General features: G+C 40.7%; 1 protein-coding gene across 1 annotated transcript; it reads right to left on the minus strand.

Moving 5' to 3' along the window:
- Positions 1 to 1,895: 1,895 nt before the first annotated feature.
- Positions 1,896 to 17,376, minus strand: rinl (Ras and Rab interactor-like). The gene is made up of 11 exons (XM_069676586.1): positions 17,303 to 17,376; positions 16,932 to 17,097; positions 13,079 to 13,190; positions 10,817 to 10,889; positions 9,192 to 9,280; positions 9,008 to 9,090; positions 8,541 to 8,772; positions 5,836 to 6,543; positions 5,393 to 5,710; positions 5,166 to 5,297; positions 1,896 to 3,952 (listed from the first exon to the last, which is right to left on the minus strand). Coding segments are annotated over exons 1-11 (2,370 nt in total). The 5' UTR covers positions 17,305 to 17,376; the 3' UTR covers positions 1,896 to 3,497.
- Between the last annotated feature and the right edge of the window lie 2,029 nt (positions 17,377 to 19,405).

Here is a 19,405-nt window from a genome sequence, read left to right on the forward strand (position 1 = left end):
CTGCTGCTATTAACCATACATGTCACTTTATCTCATAACTGTCACTTTAACTTACTCCTACTCGTATACCAGTTGTATACGTCTTATTTATTATTTGATCTGTTATTACATTTTATTGTATTTACTTACTTGCTATTTTGTCAACACTCGAGTTTCCCCTCTGGGGATCAATAAAGGATCATCTTATCTTATCTAATCAGATGGGGCAATAGTGTTTCAGCTCCATTTGGGGTTAGAAACGGTGTCAGAAAGGGGGGGATGTTGTCCCCCCGTTCTCTTTAATCTTTTAATATTGAGTGGTGTCTTGATCTGCGCACCAAAGAGGATAAATGGCTGAAATTTCCTGACTATAAATAGTCTGGTAATATGTATATGTTTAATATATAAATGTTTGCGTCTGTAATAGAGTGAAATATCTTCTTGATGAAGTAAAGATGTCTCTAGATCTGTTCGGAGCTTACTGTGCACCTCTGCACACCTGTGGACAAACTACAAGAAAACAAGCTTACAGAGATTACAAGCAGCTTACGATGATGCTATGAGGATTCTCCTTAAGCGACCAAGATGGTGTAGTGCAAGTGAAATGTTTGTGACCGCTCAGGTCAATACTTTTTTAAAGAAATCTTATGTATAAATATATTTGCCGGCTTGATGCCTCAGAGAACGTTATCATCTTGGTACTGTCAAACAGCAGATGTGCTACACGCTACCAATCCCAGATCTGAAAACACTGGTACAGATGCCTTCTTATAGGACGTTACTTTTATTTTACCTTAGAATAACTTATTTTGTGTGTTGTCTTGTCTTTTTATCTGGACCTCAAGACTGTAATAAAATCAGAGCTGCTTCTTTATGTTCTACAGTTAGTGCTTTAACTCTTTTTAATGCTTAAACCTAGAAAGCCACTTTCTCTGTGACCGCTTGGAAAGAAAGCCTTACATCCATGTACAGTATTTTCTGTAATGTAACTCAGCAATAACAAACAAATCCAGTTTATATTCTTTTATCTGTTCAATATACCCCCCAGTACAAATACAGCGCTGCTTTATTGCATCAATAATTTAAATAACCTATTTATACTCTGCAAACAGAAAACACATCAGTTAAAGAGGTATACGCTGCACACTTCACAGGAGGTGTAATGCTGCCCTCTAGTGGTGAAAAGGAACAACAGATATTTACAGTAGCTTGTTATGGGATTCCTTATGAGGCACTAAGTGAAAGTGACTTCCTTAAAGAAGTCCTGAAGCAAACTTATATTATTCTACATAATAAGATGGTCCATGGAGAAATACAACAAAATCTAGTAGGGGTAGTTCAACAGCCTTATGTTTAGCCTTCATAATAAAGAATTGAGGAGTTAGGGAAGAAAAGAAACATCACAAAGGATATTCAGTAAGTAAAAGCACAGTCTCAACATCTGGCTGATAAAGTCAACGAAAAGCCTCTTTAAAGCTTCAGTTTTGTTTATGGCTAACACCTTTGCAAGCAGTTACTTCCTTTCACATCTCACAGATACAGAGCAACATAATATAGAGACATGTTTCTGTCAATCTGTATGTGAGGCCATAATTCTTCTTATTATTTTAGCTCTGTTTTAGTCTCCAAGAATAAGTGCTCTTAAGCTGTTTAATGCACATTTTCACCAGCTTTTTCACCAGCTAGCTGCTAGCTTCATCTCTCTTCTATTGTGTTTTTTTCTACTGTAGGCTTATCTAGGGTTTTGAATTTTGGCAAATTTGCAAAAAGATGAAGAGACTTTATGTATGTATGGAGTTCATTTTGTGTCTTCATTATGCAATCAAACAGAATAGGTTTAAAAGCAAAACTTTCCACACTGCGATCAAAAAATGAATTTAAACGAAAAACTGTAGAAACGGCAATAATAAAATGTTTTATTGCAAATAAAATGCAAACCCAAAAGTTTTGTTTATGAATAGAAAAGTTTTGTTTGCAAACCCAAAAGTTTTGTTTATGAATAGAAAAGTTTTGTTTGCAAACCCAAAAGTTTTGTTTGCAAATCCAAAAGTTTTGTTTTTAAACCCAAAAGTTTTGTTTTTGAACCCAAAAGTTTTGTTTGTAAACCTAAATGTTTTGTTTGCAAATCCAAAAATGTTGTATGTAAACCTAAATGTTTTGTTTGCAAACCCAAAAGTTTTGTTTACATATCCAAAAGTTTTGTTTGCAAATCAAAAAGTTTTGTTTGTAAACCCAAACGTTTTGCTTGTGGTTTAGCTGAGTCTCGTGTGCGGGACAACTTGTAGCCACTCCGGTCTGTTAGATAAAATAAACCACTCCTGATAATGGCTAAAATTTTCTATAAGGATTTACATTGCTTTGGACCATAGACTGTTTAAATAGCTATGAACCCACTTCTTCATATTTTGGTTGCAAACCATTTCAATGCTTTTAAGTTAAAGTTAGCTTTACGGTAGCATCTAGCGGTGAAAGCCAAACGTTTACAATGTCCCGTCGTGGTTAACCTTTGTTTACCATCTGTGATAACAAACACGTCAGGGACCCGTTACGAACAGATGGAGATCAATAAAAGACAAGTGAGGATATGTTTCAGGACTCAGAATGGTTGAAACAGTGGGACAAACAGCACTGCGGCACATTGTAAATAGGAGATGAGCTTGGACCCAGAAACAGTTTAACGTGGAAGTGTCACCATTTAACAACCGGGTTGAACAGTGGATGTTGCCAAGTTGTCACTCCGATCGAGACTGGCCAATAGAGAGGTGTCTAATGTCTTTCAGCCAATGAGATTCAGCTAAACCACAAACAAATATTTTGGATTTTCAAACAAAACTTTTGGATCGCATTAAAACATTTTTAATCAGAAATGTATTGATCACATTTTTTTGATCGCAGTGTGGAAAGTTTTGCTTTCAAACCTACTCTGTTAGACTGCATAATAAAAACACTAAATTAACTCCATAATTAGGATGAGAGGGAGGACACACCTAGCTACAACTCTATCCTGGTTGACAGCTCGCCTTTGAAGCCACTAGTCAATCCTAGGCAGCCACACCCTGAAGCATACTCTGCTTTATCTTGAATTTCCCTGTGAATAGGAGCATTATTTACAAAATGAACATCATGCTGTACGGAAGAAGAAACTAGCAATTGAACTCATTAGGAAAATGTTAACTGGGGTAATAAATAAACTGAAAAGTAAGGTCACTCTTATTTTGCGGCCAGTGTTGTCGCCCCCTGCTGGCCATCAGGCGATGTCCACCTCTTATTTAACTTGGTTGACACTATCATGAGCACCACACTTTGATAACTAACAGGCACAGCTCAGCTCTTCCTCCTTTACCCAGAGTTTAAATGTCACTGATCCTTTCCTGCCTCTTTAGAAGTGGACCTGAGCAGGAAGGGTTTCATGTTATTGGTTCAGCTCTCAGGTGGGTATGACCCAGCGGGAAAAGGTCATATGAGCTTCTCTAATTGGTGGAAAAACATGTGACCAGCAGGGTTCCCCTCTTTGCATCTCAGGTCTGCTTCTTCTCTCCTTTACAATCCTCTGTGCAAAGAGTCTGTCTATCTCCCTGTTTGCTGCTTATTACACGTCGCTGCTCACAGTCTGATGCTGAAGGGGACACGCTCCCTCGTCTTCTGCTCGTCTCCTCCTCCAGAGGCTGCAGACCTCTTGCGCTGCTTTCTGCCTGCTGCTGCGACTCGCCAGCAGAAGCGTCTCCTTTCACACCTTCCTCTTTACTTCCTGTTTCTGTCTCAGAGCTCTTCGTGCCCCTCTCTCGACACGGCGTTCTGCGGATGGTTCTCCGGTTCTTGCTGCGGCGTGACTGGTTGCAGTGCAGGGTGCGCCTGCGATGCCATTGGTTCAGAGAGTGCTGGGCTTCCACACTGAGCTGACGGGCGGCCAACCGGGGCTGGAAGCTGCTGATGTAGTATAGGGAGGCGTATAGAGTTGTAAGGTAGTAGCCACCTGTTGATAAGGGGAGGGCAGAAAGGGACGTGTGATGGTATTAAAACAGTAAAGGGAAAGCTTTTATTAAATGAGCACAGTTCGAGGTTAGAGACACTATGTATATTTATAGATCTATTGCTAAGTTTAGAACATAAAGTCCTACTTAACTTCAATAAGCTAGTTTCATGCTTGTGATATAATTTAATTTTTACTTTGATTGTGATTTTTCTCAAGCAATGTATGCATTAGTAAATGTTATAGTACATTACATAAGGATTATATAAGATAAGATAGAACTTTATTAATCCCGAAGAAAATTAAAGTGCCAGATTGCTCCAAAAATACATACAAAATAGAGACATACAAGAAACAACTCAAATTTAAGTGAAAATATAAAATATAATCGAATGCATGAAATCTAATATCAGCACGTCATCAGTATCGGACGCTAAACACTTTTGAAATGTAATATCGGCATCCACCCCAATTAAAACGTGTCTGCCAATAAGACGAGCAGATAAGATGACGCTTCAGTTCCACACAGGCGATGCAACCTTGTGACCATCCAGTTAAACTTAAATTAATCACTACATTGATTAAATATTTTGCAGAATGCACCTTCAACATTATGCATTAAAAAAAGCATGTTTAACATGTAACTTTAGTTAAAGTAGTTATTTTGCAGAGTATATATGTATATTTTGAAACGCATTCTTTATGTCTCGTTTAAGCATTGTAATATGTTAAAGGAGAGGCTTGATGGTCTCTACAGTAACATAGTGCATTTATCAGTATCAGCAAAAATTTGTTGTAACTGCGTATCAGATATTGGGAAAAAAAATTATGCATTCCTAGAATGATGTTTTATTTATGAATGCATTCACAGGAAATGTGTGGGTTTTTAAAAAAAGTTTTTTGAGTATTTGTACACATTAGAATGAATGGCCAATATCCAATTGTGCTAATATAGCCGATGCTACTTGCTAACTTAGCAAAACATCATTGTCTTATTTGCAATTTGAGGTATGATGTTATATTTGTGAAACAGCAACAGTTGGATGGAAGACTTAGTTACAACTAGTGGGTACGTCACACTTTTTTAAATTTAATGATGTGTACACCTATTCTCCATGTAGTTAAATTTAGGCTTTATATAAAGGTGAAGTCTATATGAAGGGCAACGTAGCAACTAATGAGTCAGCCAAAATATCAAATAGCGCATCGGCCTTACCCTCTCCCTGCAGCTGTGTGGGGTCCAGCAGCTCCATCATGTATTCTGTGTCTATCTGTAAGGTGACCACGTCACTACGGAGCAGCACCCACGTCAGGCAGGGTAGGAAATCATCCGCTCCAAACACTGTGCCTGCAGGTGAGGAGAGGAGAGATGAACTTGAAAGGTCATTAACACACAGACGAGGTTATAGAAGGAAAAAGGATTTTAAAAAAGTGCCTTCCTACCTGAGCTCGAATTAGCACTCATGCTGTGATAGATGCTTTTGCAGACTTTGAGCAGGATCTGGACCTTCTTGTTCGGGGAGTAGGCCTCATGTATGCTCGTCCACCTCTGCTGGATCCGCTCCAGGCTGACAGGGTCGGGAACTCCAACACTTGCCGAGCCCCCCAGCTCCTCCATCCCTTTCTTTTCCAGTACTCGCATGTTGTTCTGGAGACGCTCAAAGCTGCCGTCCTCCGTCCGGGAGGTGTGAATGCTGCAGTAGAGGTGTGTGGAGACGGGCTTCAGGGCCACCTTGTGGAGGGAGAGCTCCACCAGGGAGTCTGTGGGAGGTTCAAACAGGTCAAACATACTGATCCACTGAGTTGTCAATTATGTGAACAAACACTTTATTATTGAAATGTATTTTTATTTGTCTCTTGTCAAACTTCACTGTCAGCTTACTCACCGATCTCTGAGTCATTTATGTCCGTCATGCTTTCCAACAATGCCTGGATTTCTGGATAGTCCAACAGCATCTCCCTCAGCGACGTGACCGATGACCTCACTTCCTGTAAGAACTCTGACCCCGTGACCCCGCTGGGATCGGAACCTTTCTTCAGCGTCATCTCCACAAATCCTTTCACAGCTTCTGCAAACGCCGCGCCTTTCCGCTCGCTCAGCTCCTGCACGCGATTGGTCAGTCGCTTCTTCTGACTCACCAGCCCGCCGAGAGCCTGACCCACCGCCGAGAGACGATGTATGACCTTGTCAGCCAACCAGTGCGCCGGCTGGTGGTGCATGGCAGAGCACGGCGATTGGGTCTCCTGTTCTTCCTCGATGCTGCTGATGGACAGAGAGTCGAGCTCCAGCGATGGGGGTTGGAGCAAAGAGGAAGGCCTGGGAGGGGGCAGCCAGACTCCATCTTCGATCCAGGACACCCTGTGAGGAGACTGCGGCACGGGGCTGCCATGGGGCTGCAACTCCAATGATGTGCGATTTGAACTTCCAGGGGTGGAGGGAGTGGATGGAGTAAGACTCTCCATACTTTCTCGGTGAGGGGGGCTGCAGGCAGCATCTCTGCTGGGCCTCCTGAGAACCACCCCTGCTGGAACTGCTGGTGTTGATGGGGTTTGCTGGCATTCTGGTGAATCAGCGGACCTGGCTCTGATAAGACCTGAACAAGGAAAGCATGAATTATGAATAGAGATGTTCTGGGAATGATACCAGTGTTGGAAACACCTTAGATGCTGCCTAGAATGCAGGATTGTGTATCAGTGAGTCCACCAGTCTGTGCACCACTCAAACACCATCATTTAAACACTGGTTTCAACAGAAAGCTTTTCTTCTTTGCTGCTCCAAAAGCAGTAGCACACACACTGTGCAGCCAGCATGGATTTATTATGACTGCCACAACTACATCTTTATTAGAAGAGGTGATTTCAGGTCAGTTTTCACATGGCGAAGCAGGCTTAAGAGTCAGATTGTATTGACCAAGTGTCTGTGCACATACAAGGAATTTTACATTACTCTCAATGAACACTAAAATATTATGTACGTCATCAACAGCGCAGGGCTGGCAGACTGTTACTTAAATCAGAGTTAGCAAAATGACAATGACGACGTGTAGAGTATGCAAGGCTTCAGTTTCATGGGATAGCTTTAGTGTTGCCATTCAAGTACTAGCAGTTTAGGCCTTCAGCTAATAAATACTGTGTATACTGTATGTTTCTTTTGTGCTTCAACTGGATCAGCACTCCATATTTGACCGATACTCAAATGTAGTTATCTGGAAGGAAAAATGAGGCTACTTTAAAGCACTTGATACGTTGTGGAGTGCAAAAGTACCCACCTTTACTTAGTTTAAAATATTTCCCATTTGTGTTTGAAAGGTTGGTTTAGATGACTTCAATTAACTGAAAGTTCTTTTACACATACCCCGTGTAGATTCAGATCTAGAGGGAAATACTACTTATGAAACGTTCCCTGGAAAAGTCTAACATTTTTGGAAACACAGTAATTCAGTAACAAGATTTAGATTAAAAAAAATCTGAAATGTGAATGTGATATGAAGCATTATTAGCTTAGCATAAAGGCAGGAGGAAAACAGCTAGCCTGCGCCAACCCAAAGTGACATCTGTCCATCAACCAGCACCTCTTAAGTTAATCATTTAACAAGTTAGCCTTCGGTTAATTAGTACAAAATGAGAAGTTGTGGGGATCTTTTGTGAAAGCTTGGAACAGGAAGTCACACTGCCCAGTTAAAAAGTAGTCCGGCACATAACCTCCCCATAGTTGTCATCGCTTCTATTTCTTTATTTATCTCTTAATTTGCATTGCTTATTGCTCGAACTACCTTTGTTCCTGTTTCGTCACTTATATTTTTTTGCTCGCATTTATTCTTGCTGACCTTTGGAGTTCTTGACTTCTGATGAGATTTCTTCAGTACTCTCCGTTTGGCCTGATTGTTGAAAGTTCTTTAATCTGTTTTGTATTCCGTAATCTTCCTGAGTTCCTGCCTTTGCTTTGTCTGTCAAAGCACTTTAAACATTCTGTTTTTAAAGGTGCTATATCAATCAGTTATTATTATTATTATAGAACATTTTTTACCTATTTAATGTATCAGGTATGTCATGTTTATAAGGGAGCTTCAGAGGAAATGTAAGCAGATTTTTTTTACCTCTAAACGGAGCCATGCCAACTGTTTCTGCTTACTTAAGTCTAAATGCTCAGGACAAGTCAAGCTAACGGGCACCTGGCTGTGGCTCTACATTAAAGCTTGGGTAGGCAATTTGTTAAAAGCATTTTTTGTTTAAGTTGTTACAATTCTTGTTACATCCTGACAGCAATCAACAAATCAAACGCGCTGATAAAAAAGCATTGTTATCCATTGCCTGTAATAAGGCAATCCAAAAGTTTAAATGTTCACGGTTAGATGCTTTCATATTCTTTTGATTTCTCCAAAGTCACCTATCTCTGCCTCCAAAGAAGTGTCAATCTTCTCAACTAACTCTTGACTAAAAGGAGTATTTCCTGAAAACACAACGTGTGTTTAAAATGAAAGTAAGTAACTTGCATCTCCTGAGCAGGAAATTTAGAAGTATTATCCCAAAATTGTAATTTGGGTGACTCTAAATTCTTGAATCATGTATTAAAGTAAAAAAAAGTTCTCACCTGAGCTGTCCATACTGGCAGCAGAGGGTTCCTGGTCCAGTGAGATGGCGCGTTTACTCAATAGCCCCGCCCCTGTCCAAGTCCTGGTAGTGCTGAGGCGCCGCTGTCGTGTTTCAGGTGATGGCTGTGCGGCGCTCTGTCCAGCGGTCGCCCTGTGAGTGAGCCAATCATCTCCATGTTCACGAAGGTAGAGCGGGTTGATGATGCACAGGGCCCCGTTGGTAGAGGTCAGCTAGGAAAACACACACAGATACACACACACAGTTTGTTCAATGAAATATGAAAAACGTCTCCCTTTTTTCCTGAATTCTGCATGTAGTTAGATGATCCATTACTAATTTATAATAGTGATAAGTGCTCCTTTAAGATACTGGAACACATGCTGTTTCACTTGCAAAAAAAAGAGGAAATAAGTCAAGTGTTTCCCTTTTAAAATCTAACTCAGTATGCACAGACATGCAGCTTACCTGTATGGAGCACATTACGTTGGTCGGCTCCCTGTCGGTCATTTCATCAGTGTGTTGTTCAGGTGGTGTGCAGAGCCAAGTTTCTGCATCAGAGAGGTTTTATAATTAAGTCCAGCTCTTGAAAATATCTTTCGTGTCCTGTTTTTATTCTGGATATGATAAAAAAAAAAAAGGACAAACTCACTGGGTTCAAGTTGGGAGAGACAATCTTTGTTCTTCTCGGTTACACTGTAGATCCAGTGAGGAATGGAGAGACAAACAGCCAACACATCCCTGATGAAACGATGAAGCAAACATGGTCAAGAGACTGAGTGAAGAAGTTTGCATGGACCTTGAAATGTTTACAGTTTATTAAATGCTGAAACATTTTGTGGTTAGGGTTTAACTTGAATTTAAATTATGGAAATCAACATTTCTGGATGGAGTAGGCTCTAGAAAAGACTACAGCCATGTTGGTGACATACACCAATGTTTGCTGCAGGCTAGTTTGCTAGTTTCCTTAAAGGAGCAATTCTCCCCTGGAAAAAAGCCACTGTAGGTCAAAGCTGGTGTTCTCTGTAATCGATAGAAGAAATAATATTTGAAATTGGCGCCATAGCTGTGGAGAAAGTTGTACAAACAGCTCATGGTTTTGCCCATTCTACATTCCTACAACACCCAGGGTGCATTGCGCCCCTCCCTCTGAAAGGAACGAGACATGACATCAGAGGCGGGCGTCCTAGATTGAGGAAGTGTAGTTTAGCGAGCTCCCTGGCCTCCGCCAGATGACGCGTTTTACGTAGTCTGGCGGAGGTTTTCCAGGGACCAATGGAGAAGCGGATAGCGTCCTCCAAAGGCACAGAGCCAAATTGCATTTTTTTTCCTACCATATGGCATTAGCTCCCCATAATAGCATGACAGGACCGAGGTTGAAAATCAGCGAACTTGCCCTTTAATTTTTGGAGGAAATGTCAATGTCTTACCAAGTCGTGTACCTGCAGAGCCCAGATGTATATTTAAGCAATATCACATACACAGCAAGCAACCCAAACATTCTCCTGTACTCTGTATCTACAGGTTACAACAGATCAGCTGCTTTTTATCATGTACATTTATCTGTCTGTTTTAATTTATCATCAGCCAGTTAAATAAGAGTCTGCTGTGTGATTCAGAGGTACCAGCTTGATTAATACAGACATACACGGTCTGCAATAATGTTAATTAACAGTATTCAGAACACCCTGCTGAGGCGGAGTGATACGCTGAGTGAACAGTCCCGGTGATGTTGTTCTCTATATCACCACTCATGGAATACCTCTTGACCAATCAGATTACTTTGTGCTATTATATTTTTACATGACTTTTTCAATAATTTTGTTGGTAATGACTTCACAGAATTGTTTTCTGTTTCTGCTTTACTGAGTACTTTTTTGAAACACAAATTTCTGCCATTGCAGTTTCAATAAAAATAACTATTTATTGTGTTACTAATCATCGTGGCTCCAGATATAAAGTTTCAGACACTATCGGGGGCATAAAAGCACTCTGCGAGTCAATTAAAAGATAAAAGGCAAGGACGCATCAGAGAATACTCAAATTAAGTGTGATTTCTTTTAATTAGTATAATCTGTTTTTTTTTCTTTATATAACAAAAATGCCAGAACTCATTTTCCAAAATAAATAAGGTAACATTTTGCCACGATGGTTGTATCTTACAGTAGTTTACTCTAAGTCTTGTTCATAAATATGATATTAGGATGAAGCTCAAATGCAAGTTCAATCACACATAAGGCTTAAAAAAAAGTCATCAGAGATACAGCAGATCCTTACCTGGTCAGAGAGTAGAAGAGCACCAGCTGAGCGAGGTCAGAGAAACACAGACGAGACTCAGACAGCTGAAGGGCTGACAGAGAAACAGAGAACAGAGTGGGCAGCTTTACTGTCATGTTCTCTCAAAAAAAAAACCATGCATTCCTGGAACACACACTGCAGTAATAACCAGGAAGATCAAGCGGGGACTTCTACTTAAGATAAGAAGTGCGACTGTTTCATCAATTTTATTTCCACACTAGCATTAAGACTTTTACTTTCTGTTATTGTGGGGTTTCTAATGCTGAGAAGGAGGGCATCTGAGGGCAGCAGAGGTGGCAAAAGCACGCACACTTTAACTCAAGGGGAAGCTCTTTTTCTTTTCTTTTTTTCTCATAATTTTTTGGGCCTATTGCTTTTATTAGGCAGTAAAGGTGGACAGGAAGTGTGGGGAGCAGAGAATAGGGCCAGACATGCATCAGAGGGCCGCAAGTTGGAGTTGAACCCACAGCCGTTGCGTCACAGACTTTGCCTCAGTACATGGGGCCTAACGCTCCAGCAACCGAGCCAAACCAGCGACCTAGAAGACACTCTTTTACTATGGATGAAAAAGCTCTTTAAAACGTGGTGAACTGATTCAGTTTCCTAAAGACCCCCTCGACTGAAAATCAAGTGTTTAACCTTGTAAACATCTCCATGTGCTACAAGACATATCAGGGACAACATCAGCAGTCATCTCCATGGCTGGGCCTGTCTGCTTTTAAACTGCAGTGTACCAAGGACAGGCTGAACAACACCTTTTCAGATTGGCAGGTTTGAGACGTCACAAACCTAAGGAGCCAATCCCGTTAATAGACGGGGTGACGCTACGCAGTAACCTATGGCAACCACTTTGGTGATGCGCGAGCCAGCTGTAACCGTCATCGTAATTTTTGCAAACTCACTCCTGACTACTAACGTTAACGTTACTGCTACTAATTACTACATTTCAAGCTAGCTATGTTTCAACAAGTTGCCACTAAACGATGGCAGAGACGTGTTTAGTTTTTGTCTGTAATTTTAGGAAAGGAGAGGCGTAGTACAGAGTGGGCGGGGACGATGCAGATTCAGGAATTTTCAATGAGGGAGAAGGAGGAGACGCCTTGGGAGGATTTTTACAAGGTAATTAAATGTATTTTGCAGAAAAAACATATCAGACACAATTTATTAATTCAAGAGGAGCATTTTATGTGTCTTAAAACATGACTTGAGCTGGTCATGAAAAGTGAAAAAGTACATGCTCTAAAATGCGCTCACAGTATAAAAGTAAGGTTTGGTAAGGTAAGTCTTGAGCTAAGCTAAGCTAAGCTAACCGAGCGTAAAATTATTTCACTTCAAATAAAAGAAAATAACTCGTATTTGAAAATCTGTTGTATTGGTCATATCTAAGCGCTGTCGCCTCACAGCTAGAAGGTTCCTAGTTCGAACCCTGGTTCGAAGTGTTGAGTTTGCATGTTCTCCCCGTGCATGCGTAAAAGGTTGACTGTCTCTGTGTGTCAGCTTTGTGATTGACTGGCGACCAGTCCAGGGTGTAACCCCACCTCTCGCCCAGCTGGGATAGGCTCCAGCCCCCCTGCGACCCTGAACAGGATAAGAACATATCTTGCGACCCCGAATCTGCTCTGACATAAGTGCAATTTGTTGATCTGACATCTCGGGTGTGATATGAGCTGATGGATACGGCAAAGAGTTATCTTTCATTCATGTTCTTGTCTCATCCATTTAGGTTCAAAGTAGAGAAAAGGTGCTCACGTTTCATAGGACAGGTGCGTAGGAGAGGACAAGATCTGTCAAAATCACAAGTAAACTCCCGCACACCAGCCAACTTGCAGAAAATACATTTATACATACTTAAGTCTGAAACTGTACTTAAGAACAGTATAGGAACATATTCATCACACGCCACATGCATGCATCTGCAGAGCAGTAACTAGTACAAACAGGTTTGGACAGAAATATTTACTGGAAAAGGTTAAAGGAACCTGAATTTGCAGTTTGAGAGCGACCTGAAGGTGTGTTTTGGTTTACCTGTTCTCACCTGTTATAACTTTAAACAGCTTTCTGTTGTTAAGTTCAAGAGTAGAAAGTTGATGACGCTTTACTGCAACTGACTGTAAGTCTAATCCGAGGGAGAAAAATGACTCATAGATTAACCGCTAAAAGTGACATAGTGACTAGATCAGACACCCACACACACACACACAAAGAGAAAGAAGAACGTGTTGACTCGCGGTTGGTTCATACCTGTTCCTGTGCTTTTGATAGTATAATCAATGACCGCTTCATCCTCTCCACCCGCAGACACGCACAGCAGGCTGGGCTGAGAAGTCGCAGAGTCCCTCACGACCAGGAAACTCTGGAGGGAGACACAGTGACTCATTAACAGAAACTTGTCAAGCAGGAAGAGCTTTCTTTAAAATGTTCCACGTCAACCAGGCACACAGGAAAAAAAAAAACACTGATGATTTCAAACAGATTGTGGTAAAAGTCCTCACTGCCTCACTTGTTTCTGTGACAACACCAGATTTTTTTGAAAATGAAGTCATGATGGCAGGTTGTTGACAAAACTGCAAGTCAGAAACGGTTGATTTTCCATGGTTGATATGGGGTGATAAAAGCTGCAGTGCTGTTTGCCCACTCATTAAACTGAAATGACTTGATTGAAGATGGTTATTACCATTATTACTAACTGAGGACCCTCGCCTCGGTCGCTTTTTCTCTTGTTATCGCTGTTTCTTTTCCAAATGCACTAAAAATTAAACTGAAACACTCATTCACATACATCTTACGTGAAGTATAATCTTCATGTTTCTTAAGAAGAGTTTAAATCACAGAGTTGTGTACTGAGCGAAGAATCTTAGTCCTGTTGCTGTGTAAGATGAGATGAGATTAGTTAAGCTTAATTGATCCCCCACAGGGGAAAGTTACTCGCTACAGCAGCTCACAAAACAGGCAAATTAAATCAAGTACTCAAGTAATAAAAAGATAAAAAATGTGACGATATGAATAATAACAGTAACAAAATAATTATTTACACCATTTTCCATGAGAGCTGCCATAATGGCTACCACTCGCGCAGAGGCAGATGTCATTCAAAGACCCAGAGTTCATTTCTTTCTTTATGGTTCACAGCGGCTCTGTTCTACGACCCACCAACACCCATCACTTCTGAAAAGCATCCCCTTTATATTGTTAGCCACTGTCATTGTTAACAGTTTGCTAAGCTAATCCATGCTAAATGTCCTAGTCTGTCCAATACTTTGTTTCATTACCAAATACCTGCAAAACTAGCAAAACTAACTCCATAATCCTTAGCTGTACGTTGTGTTTAGTGCTAATTAGCACACATTAGCATGCTAACATGCTTGTAGAGGCCATTTTTGTTTAGCTGAAGAACTTCAAGGTGTCAAACTTGCATTTAATGACACAATCACAGTGGTTCCTACATAAATAGAAGTGGACACAGGTGTGTGACAAGGAAGACTTGAAGATTTTGTTTTTAACCGCCAGCTAAGCAAGCTACATGCTAACAAAAGACTACTTTCATTTTTGCTTTAGTTTTGGCTTTAGAAGCAAAATGTAAGTCATTTTGAACACTTCTGATATGCATTGATTAAGTTTGACGCGTGCATCAGTCAATTTGACTATTATGATACAAGCCTGACACACTGCACATTCTGAGCCTCCTACAACTGATCAATAAGCAACGTTTATTTATTTATTATATAAGCATTTTTCTCACACTGGTGCTCTGTGCAGGCCCTCATACAGCGTCTGCCTGAAGCGACTCAGTCAGCTCTGTCCCTTTAAGAAACCCCGCCCCTTCAAGTCCACTTTCTTGTGAATGGACAGCTCTCCGAAGCCTGCAGAAGCTGTACTTTGTGACGTCACAAGAAAAAATCATAAAAGAAAATTAATGAAAATGGATATTTCAAATTAAAAGCCCTTCAAAGTGAGCATGTCATTTTTGCTTCCGTTGGAACACTTTTGGTTTTCTCACGCAGAAGATTTTTGCATTTTTTCTCTGTGATCTCACGGGCTCGAGGTAGGCGGGCTCAGTTGGAAAAAAGATGTTGTCACATATTTCCATGCACCAATCAGAGTTAGGAAACATTTAAATCAAATGACAGCCAGTGGGTTGTTTGCTTATGCTGCCACTGTTTTCTATTCTTCATCAGATTAAAAAAAACGTGAGAAAAAAACTGCATTTGAAGTAATAGCTTTTTACACTGATAACTGTGCTTTAAATGTATAGATGCTGCGTTTGTATAGACACTGGGTCTGATCGCCTTTTTTGGAAACGATGACTAAAACAGAAAAGGCAGTTGGTTGAGACATAACTAACTTGGGTACAACAAAAGCACATGCAATCCAGAGTAGAGCAGATCAACGGCTCAGTCAAATAGTTACATCACAGCAACTGCTTTCAAACACCAGCACACAATTAAACACACAGACACACACACACACAGACACACACAGGAAGTGGCTTTCATGCTTAGTGTGCACAGAAATAGAGACAAGTCCACAGTAAGTCACCAGACTTGACAGAGAGTCATACACGGACACCCAGCAGGGCATTGAGGTACGAACAAATATTCTGTTGACTCAAAACAGCAACATTTGATCACTCGAGCATGGAAAGTATTCAAACAGAAATGAAAGACTCAACTTTTCTGTTCATATTCATGAAGCCCTGAACCTTTGTTATACAGTTTATGCAGTAACAAACAAACCCTCCTATCGTTCCCCATTCCTGAATACCCTCATGACTTGTTGCTGCAGATTTTGCATTTGCACTCAAATAAAACGTTCAAATTTCAGTTTTCTTACCTGCTCACATTCTATCTTTGCTGTATCCAAATTGTAATGTCATTTCCCCGTCATGCACACTCTTTTATTCAACGCTACTTCTGCATTCAGCGCCAAAAGAAGTGTGCTGTTTTATCAGATGTCACTATAAAAAGGGAACTAGTTTTGTGCCACAGAGCTGTGCGTGTGAATGTTCAGTCCGGATAAGAATGCTTCGGCTGTTACAGAATTTGAAAGGGAAGCAAATCGATATCCCTGGAGTGTGTTTCCTCTTCTTTTGTTTGAGAGCCATGTTGAGCTTATAAGTATCATAAATCACCTAGGCTGCATAACACAGCAATCTAACCAAGCTGATCGGATGATATAAAGTGGGTAACCACCATACATAAAGGATCAGAGAAAGGTAATGCAGAGAGATGGAGACCAAAAATTCTGCCTCCTGTTTCCGCCTTTAAATTGTGGGGTAAATAAAGAAGACATGGACACAGAAAGAAGCAATTAAACTTACATTTTCAAACTATGTAGGTCCACAAGGTTGAAACAGATATTCACCCCTTGTTTGTGGTAAGATATGCTAGCATATAACTAAGGGAGCTAGAAGTAAAGTCCGAAACCACTGGTCCATTCAGGATCTGAAAGTGATTTTGGAGGAATTAGGTTATGTTAGGTTACTTTAGTTGTACCCGTAGGTAGATTGGGTTTACAGTGAGTTAGTCAGCCTCCTTTTACACACACACACGCACACACACACACACACACACACACACACACACACACACACACACACACACAATAGACAGCACAAAACAGACTTGTAAAACATGATACATAAAGTGACGACAGTGCTCGAGACTAAAAGGGTAACCGTTACTAAAACAAGATAAAAATGAAATGTGCCATCAGAATAAACAAGATGAATGACAAAAAGTTCAAATAAGCAGATATCCATACATAGTGGATCAATGTTTCAGGCACAATCCAAAACCTGGGGCTGGTTGCATTGGGATTATAATATAACCACTTTTTTGGCTTCAGTTTTTTTTTTAAATAAGGAGAAAAGTAATTTTTGGAGGAGGCTTAAACTCTACTAAATACCTGAGGTCAAGATTTATTTCAGTTGGCCACTTAATAAACCTTTCCGTTAGTACGAATTTCAGTGACTGACTTACTTCAATAAAAAGGGCATTAGAGGTAATTCATCATTCTAATAAAGACGTGTGTTAAATAATTAAGGCAAGACTCCCTGATTAATTCTGTTTTGCTGTGAAGAAGGAGGACCGCTCACCCCAGCAGGTGTTCCACAGAGAGCGTCATGGACCCCCTCTCTATCCAAGGCTGCCCCGGGGCACCAGGCCTCCTGACAGCCCCTCAGCTGCTGCAGCAGCGTCAGCCTCCTCCTGCTGCTCCTCCATGGGATGGCTGTGGTGCCGTTGACTTGACTGTGAACCGCCCTGGACCCAAACAGATGGACTCATTTACTGTATGTGCTTGTGCGAGCTCATAAACAATCATTGTGTAGGTAACATGCTCTCACATTTAGACAAAACTACGGTTAACATTTTAAGATGTTTGAACAATCAGACAAAACCTGAACAGACTTTTAGAAATAGACTCAGGCAGAAGCATCCAGATGGTATGGAAATGGTTGATACTTACATGTGTCGGGCTGCTTCAGTTAGTTCACGTATCTTCTCTCATCTACACCGTTAGCACATCTCTCCACATGTCGCAATCTGCTCACTCTTGAACCCTTTACTTTCTGCACGGTGCAAAAATGTTGCTTAATACCAACAGGGGTAAAAAAAGGAAGCTCACATACTCCTCAGAAGGTCATGAAGATTCCTTGTGTTGTTTGCAGGATTGTGCGCAGCTGCCCCGTTTGCCTTCCTCTGTCACCTGCACATGCTGGCACACACTTTCAATTTTCATGTGAGCCTCTTCAGCTGATCTTTCATCACAGCGCCTCCTTCGCCCTCCCCTCTACTCAGGTCTGCATGTGGTTAACCCAACTCTGAACACAATGTGAACAGTGTAAAGAAACCGCATGTTCTCTGAGGAGCTACATGCGTCTATTTTTTGCTCTCTGCAGAAGTCTGTGCTCACAGATGATGAAGGTTAAAACTTCAAAGTTCCCCTTAAAATGCTTCACCACTACTTAGAGATTATCTTCGTTTTTAAGGGCTCCAGATTTAATCTTGCAGCTGTGAAGGAAATGCATAAACACGTGCATGCACTCAGTTTTGGATCCAGCAGTTAGAGATGTCGACATGAAGAAAGTTGCAACTGGTCAGAAGGCACAGAGGATGGCGTGACTGCACTGGGGGGTTTTGGTGTATATTTTATCTCGTGTACAGACAGGTTGGTTTGCTGGTTGTCCAACAGGCCCGCTTCTTACCGAAACTGCAGCGAAAGGTGTTGTTGATTGGTCAACGTTTCCGTGGCAACAGCACTCATGGTTTTCCTTTAACAGGAAGCTAGATAACACCTTCTATTTGAACCATTTCTTTTAGACTCCATGATCAGCAGATTATAATAACCACTGCGTCTGCCCCCTAAACAGAGCCTGAAACCAACGTATAAACACTGTAATGTGAGCCTGCAGATAGACTGCACAGGCACGTTATTATTATTATGCAAGACAAGTCAGTTTATCTGTCACCCAGTACGGCTCTATGGACTAGGCCTTAATTAGAGCATAACGTCATCATAATCAGATGAAGCCCTTGCTAGCTGTTTCTATCTTCAGATAATTTTTTATTATTTTTCATTTGATTAATTTTTTCTCTGGTGTGCATCAAAATACATAAAAACTAACCTTTTTCCTGTCACCAGTAGCTGTACTTTGTGTTCAGCATGTTAGCAAAGACAGAACATGGCTATATGCTAAACTAAAATGCACGGAAAACTGAAGACCAGCGAGCTTTGTCATTGTCATGTTAGCATGCCAGCATTAGCATTTAGCTTAAAGCTCCTGTGAGGGTTTTTTTGATGGTCGTGAAACTGACTGAAATGAATGCTGACGCATCTATGTGAGCTACAACAGCAAGACCAACAGTGACAAGATTATTTTGAATGCCTGTAACTGCTGCTGCAGGAGATTAACAGCAAGTGGTCGAAACAGTCTTTGTTTACATTTTTCACTGCAAAGATTCTCATTGAGTGATTTGTTTAAATGATAAAAGAAAGCAGGAGGAGATTTTTCACCAGAAAACGTGACTTTCACATGTTCAGGACAAGATCAGAAAAGGGGGCGCTAAATGCGACACAAACTGAAGGTTCCTCACAGGAGCTTTAAAGTACTAGTGTTACTTACACCTCACACATCTGCTAGCAGAGCTGTAGACTCTTTTTCTTTGTACTTTGTCGAACATATATTTCAACCAATTCCATCTAAGCAAAGAGATAATTATCAAACTAGGTTGAGACAAAAGAACATTGTGTATGTAAAGATCTACGGACGGTTAACATTTGTCAAATGTAAAATTATTTAAAGGTCGTGTGAGGAGTTTTTTGTGTTGGTTATGAAACGGACTGAAATTAATTGTGATGACTATATATGACCTACAAAAGCAAACCAGATCATCAGCGACAAGATTGATTATTTCTATATAGTTACTTTTAATGCCTGAAACCGCTGGAGGGGGGTAGGTGTCAGATGAAGCGATTAACTGCATGCTGCCTTTGTTTATATTTTTCAGGACAGTAATTTAAAGTGAGTGATACATATGACTGTTAAAGAAAGCAGGATGAGATTTATTG

The sequence above is a fragment of the Semicossyphus pulcher genome, unplaced genomic scaffold (assembly GCF_022749685.1).
Source record: "Semicossyphus pulcher isolate SPU_LCO1_2020_fin unplaced genomic scaffold, fSemPul1.0.p SCAF_26, whole genome shotgun sequence".
Taxonomy (NCBI): Eukaryota; Metazoa; Chordata; class Actinopteri; order Labriformes; family Labridae; genus Semicossyphus; species Semicossyphus pulcher.

Coding starts and splice junctions, on each gene's coding strand:
- rinl (XM_069676586.1), bottom strand. Junction 10,890..13,078: donor TATCAAAAGCACAGGAACAG/GTATGAACCAAC, acceptor TTTCTCTGTCAG/CCCTTCAGCTGTCTGAGTCT. Junction 9,281..10,816: donor CTCTTCTACTCTCTGACCAG/GTAAGGATCTGC, acceptor TCGTTTCATCAG/GGATGTGTTGGCTGTTTGTC.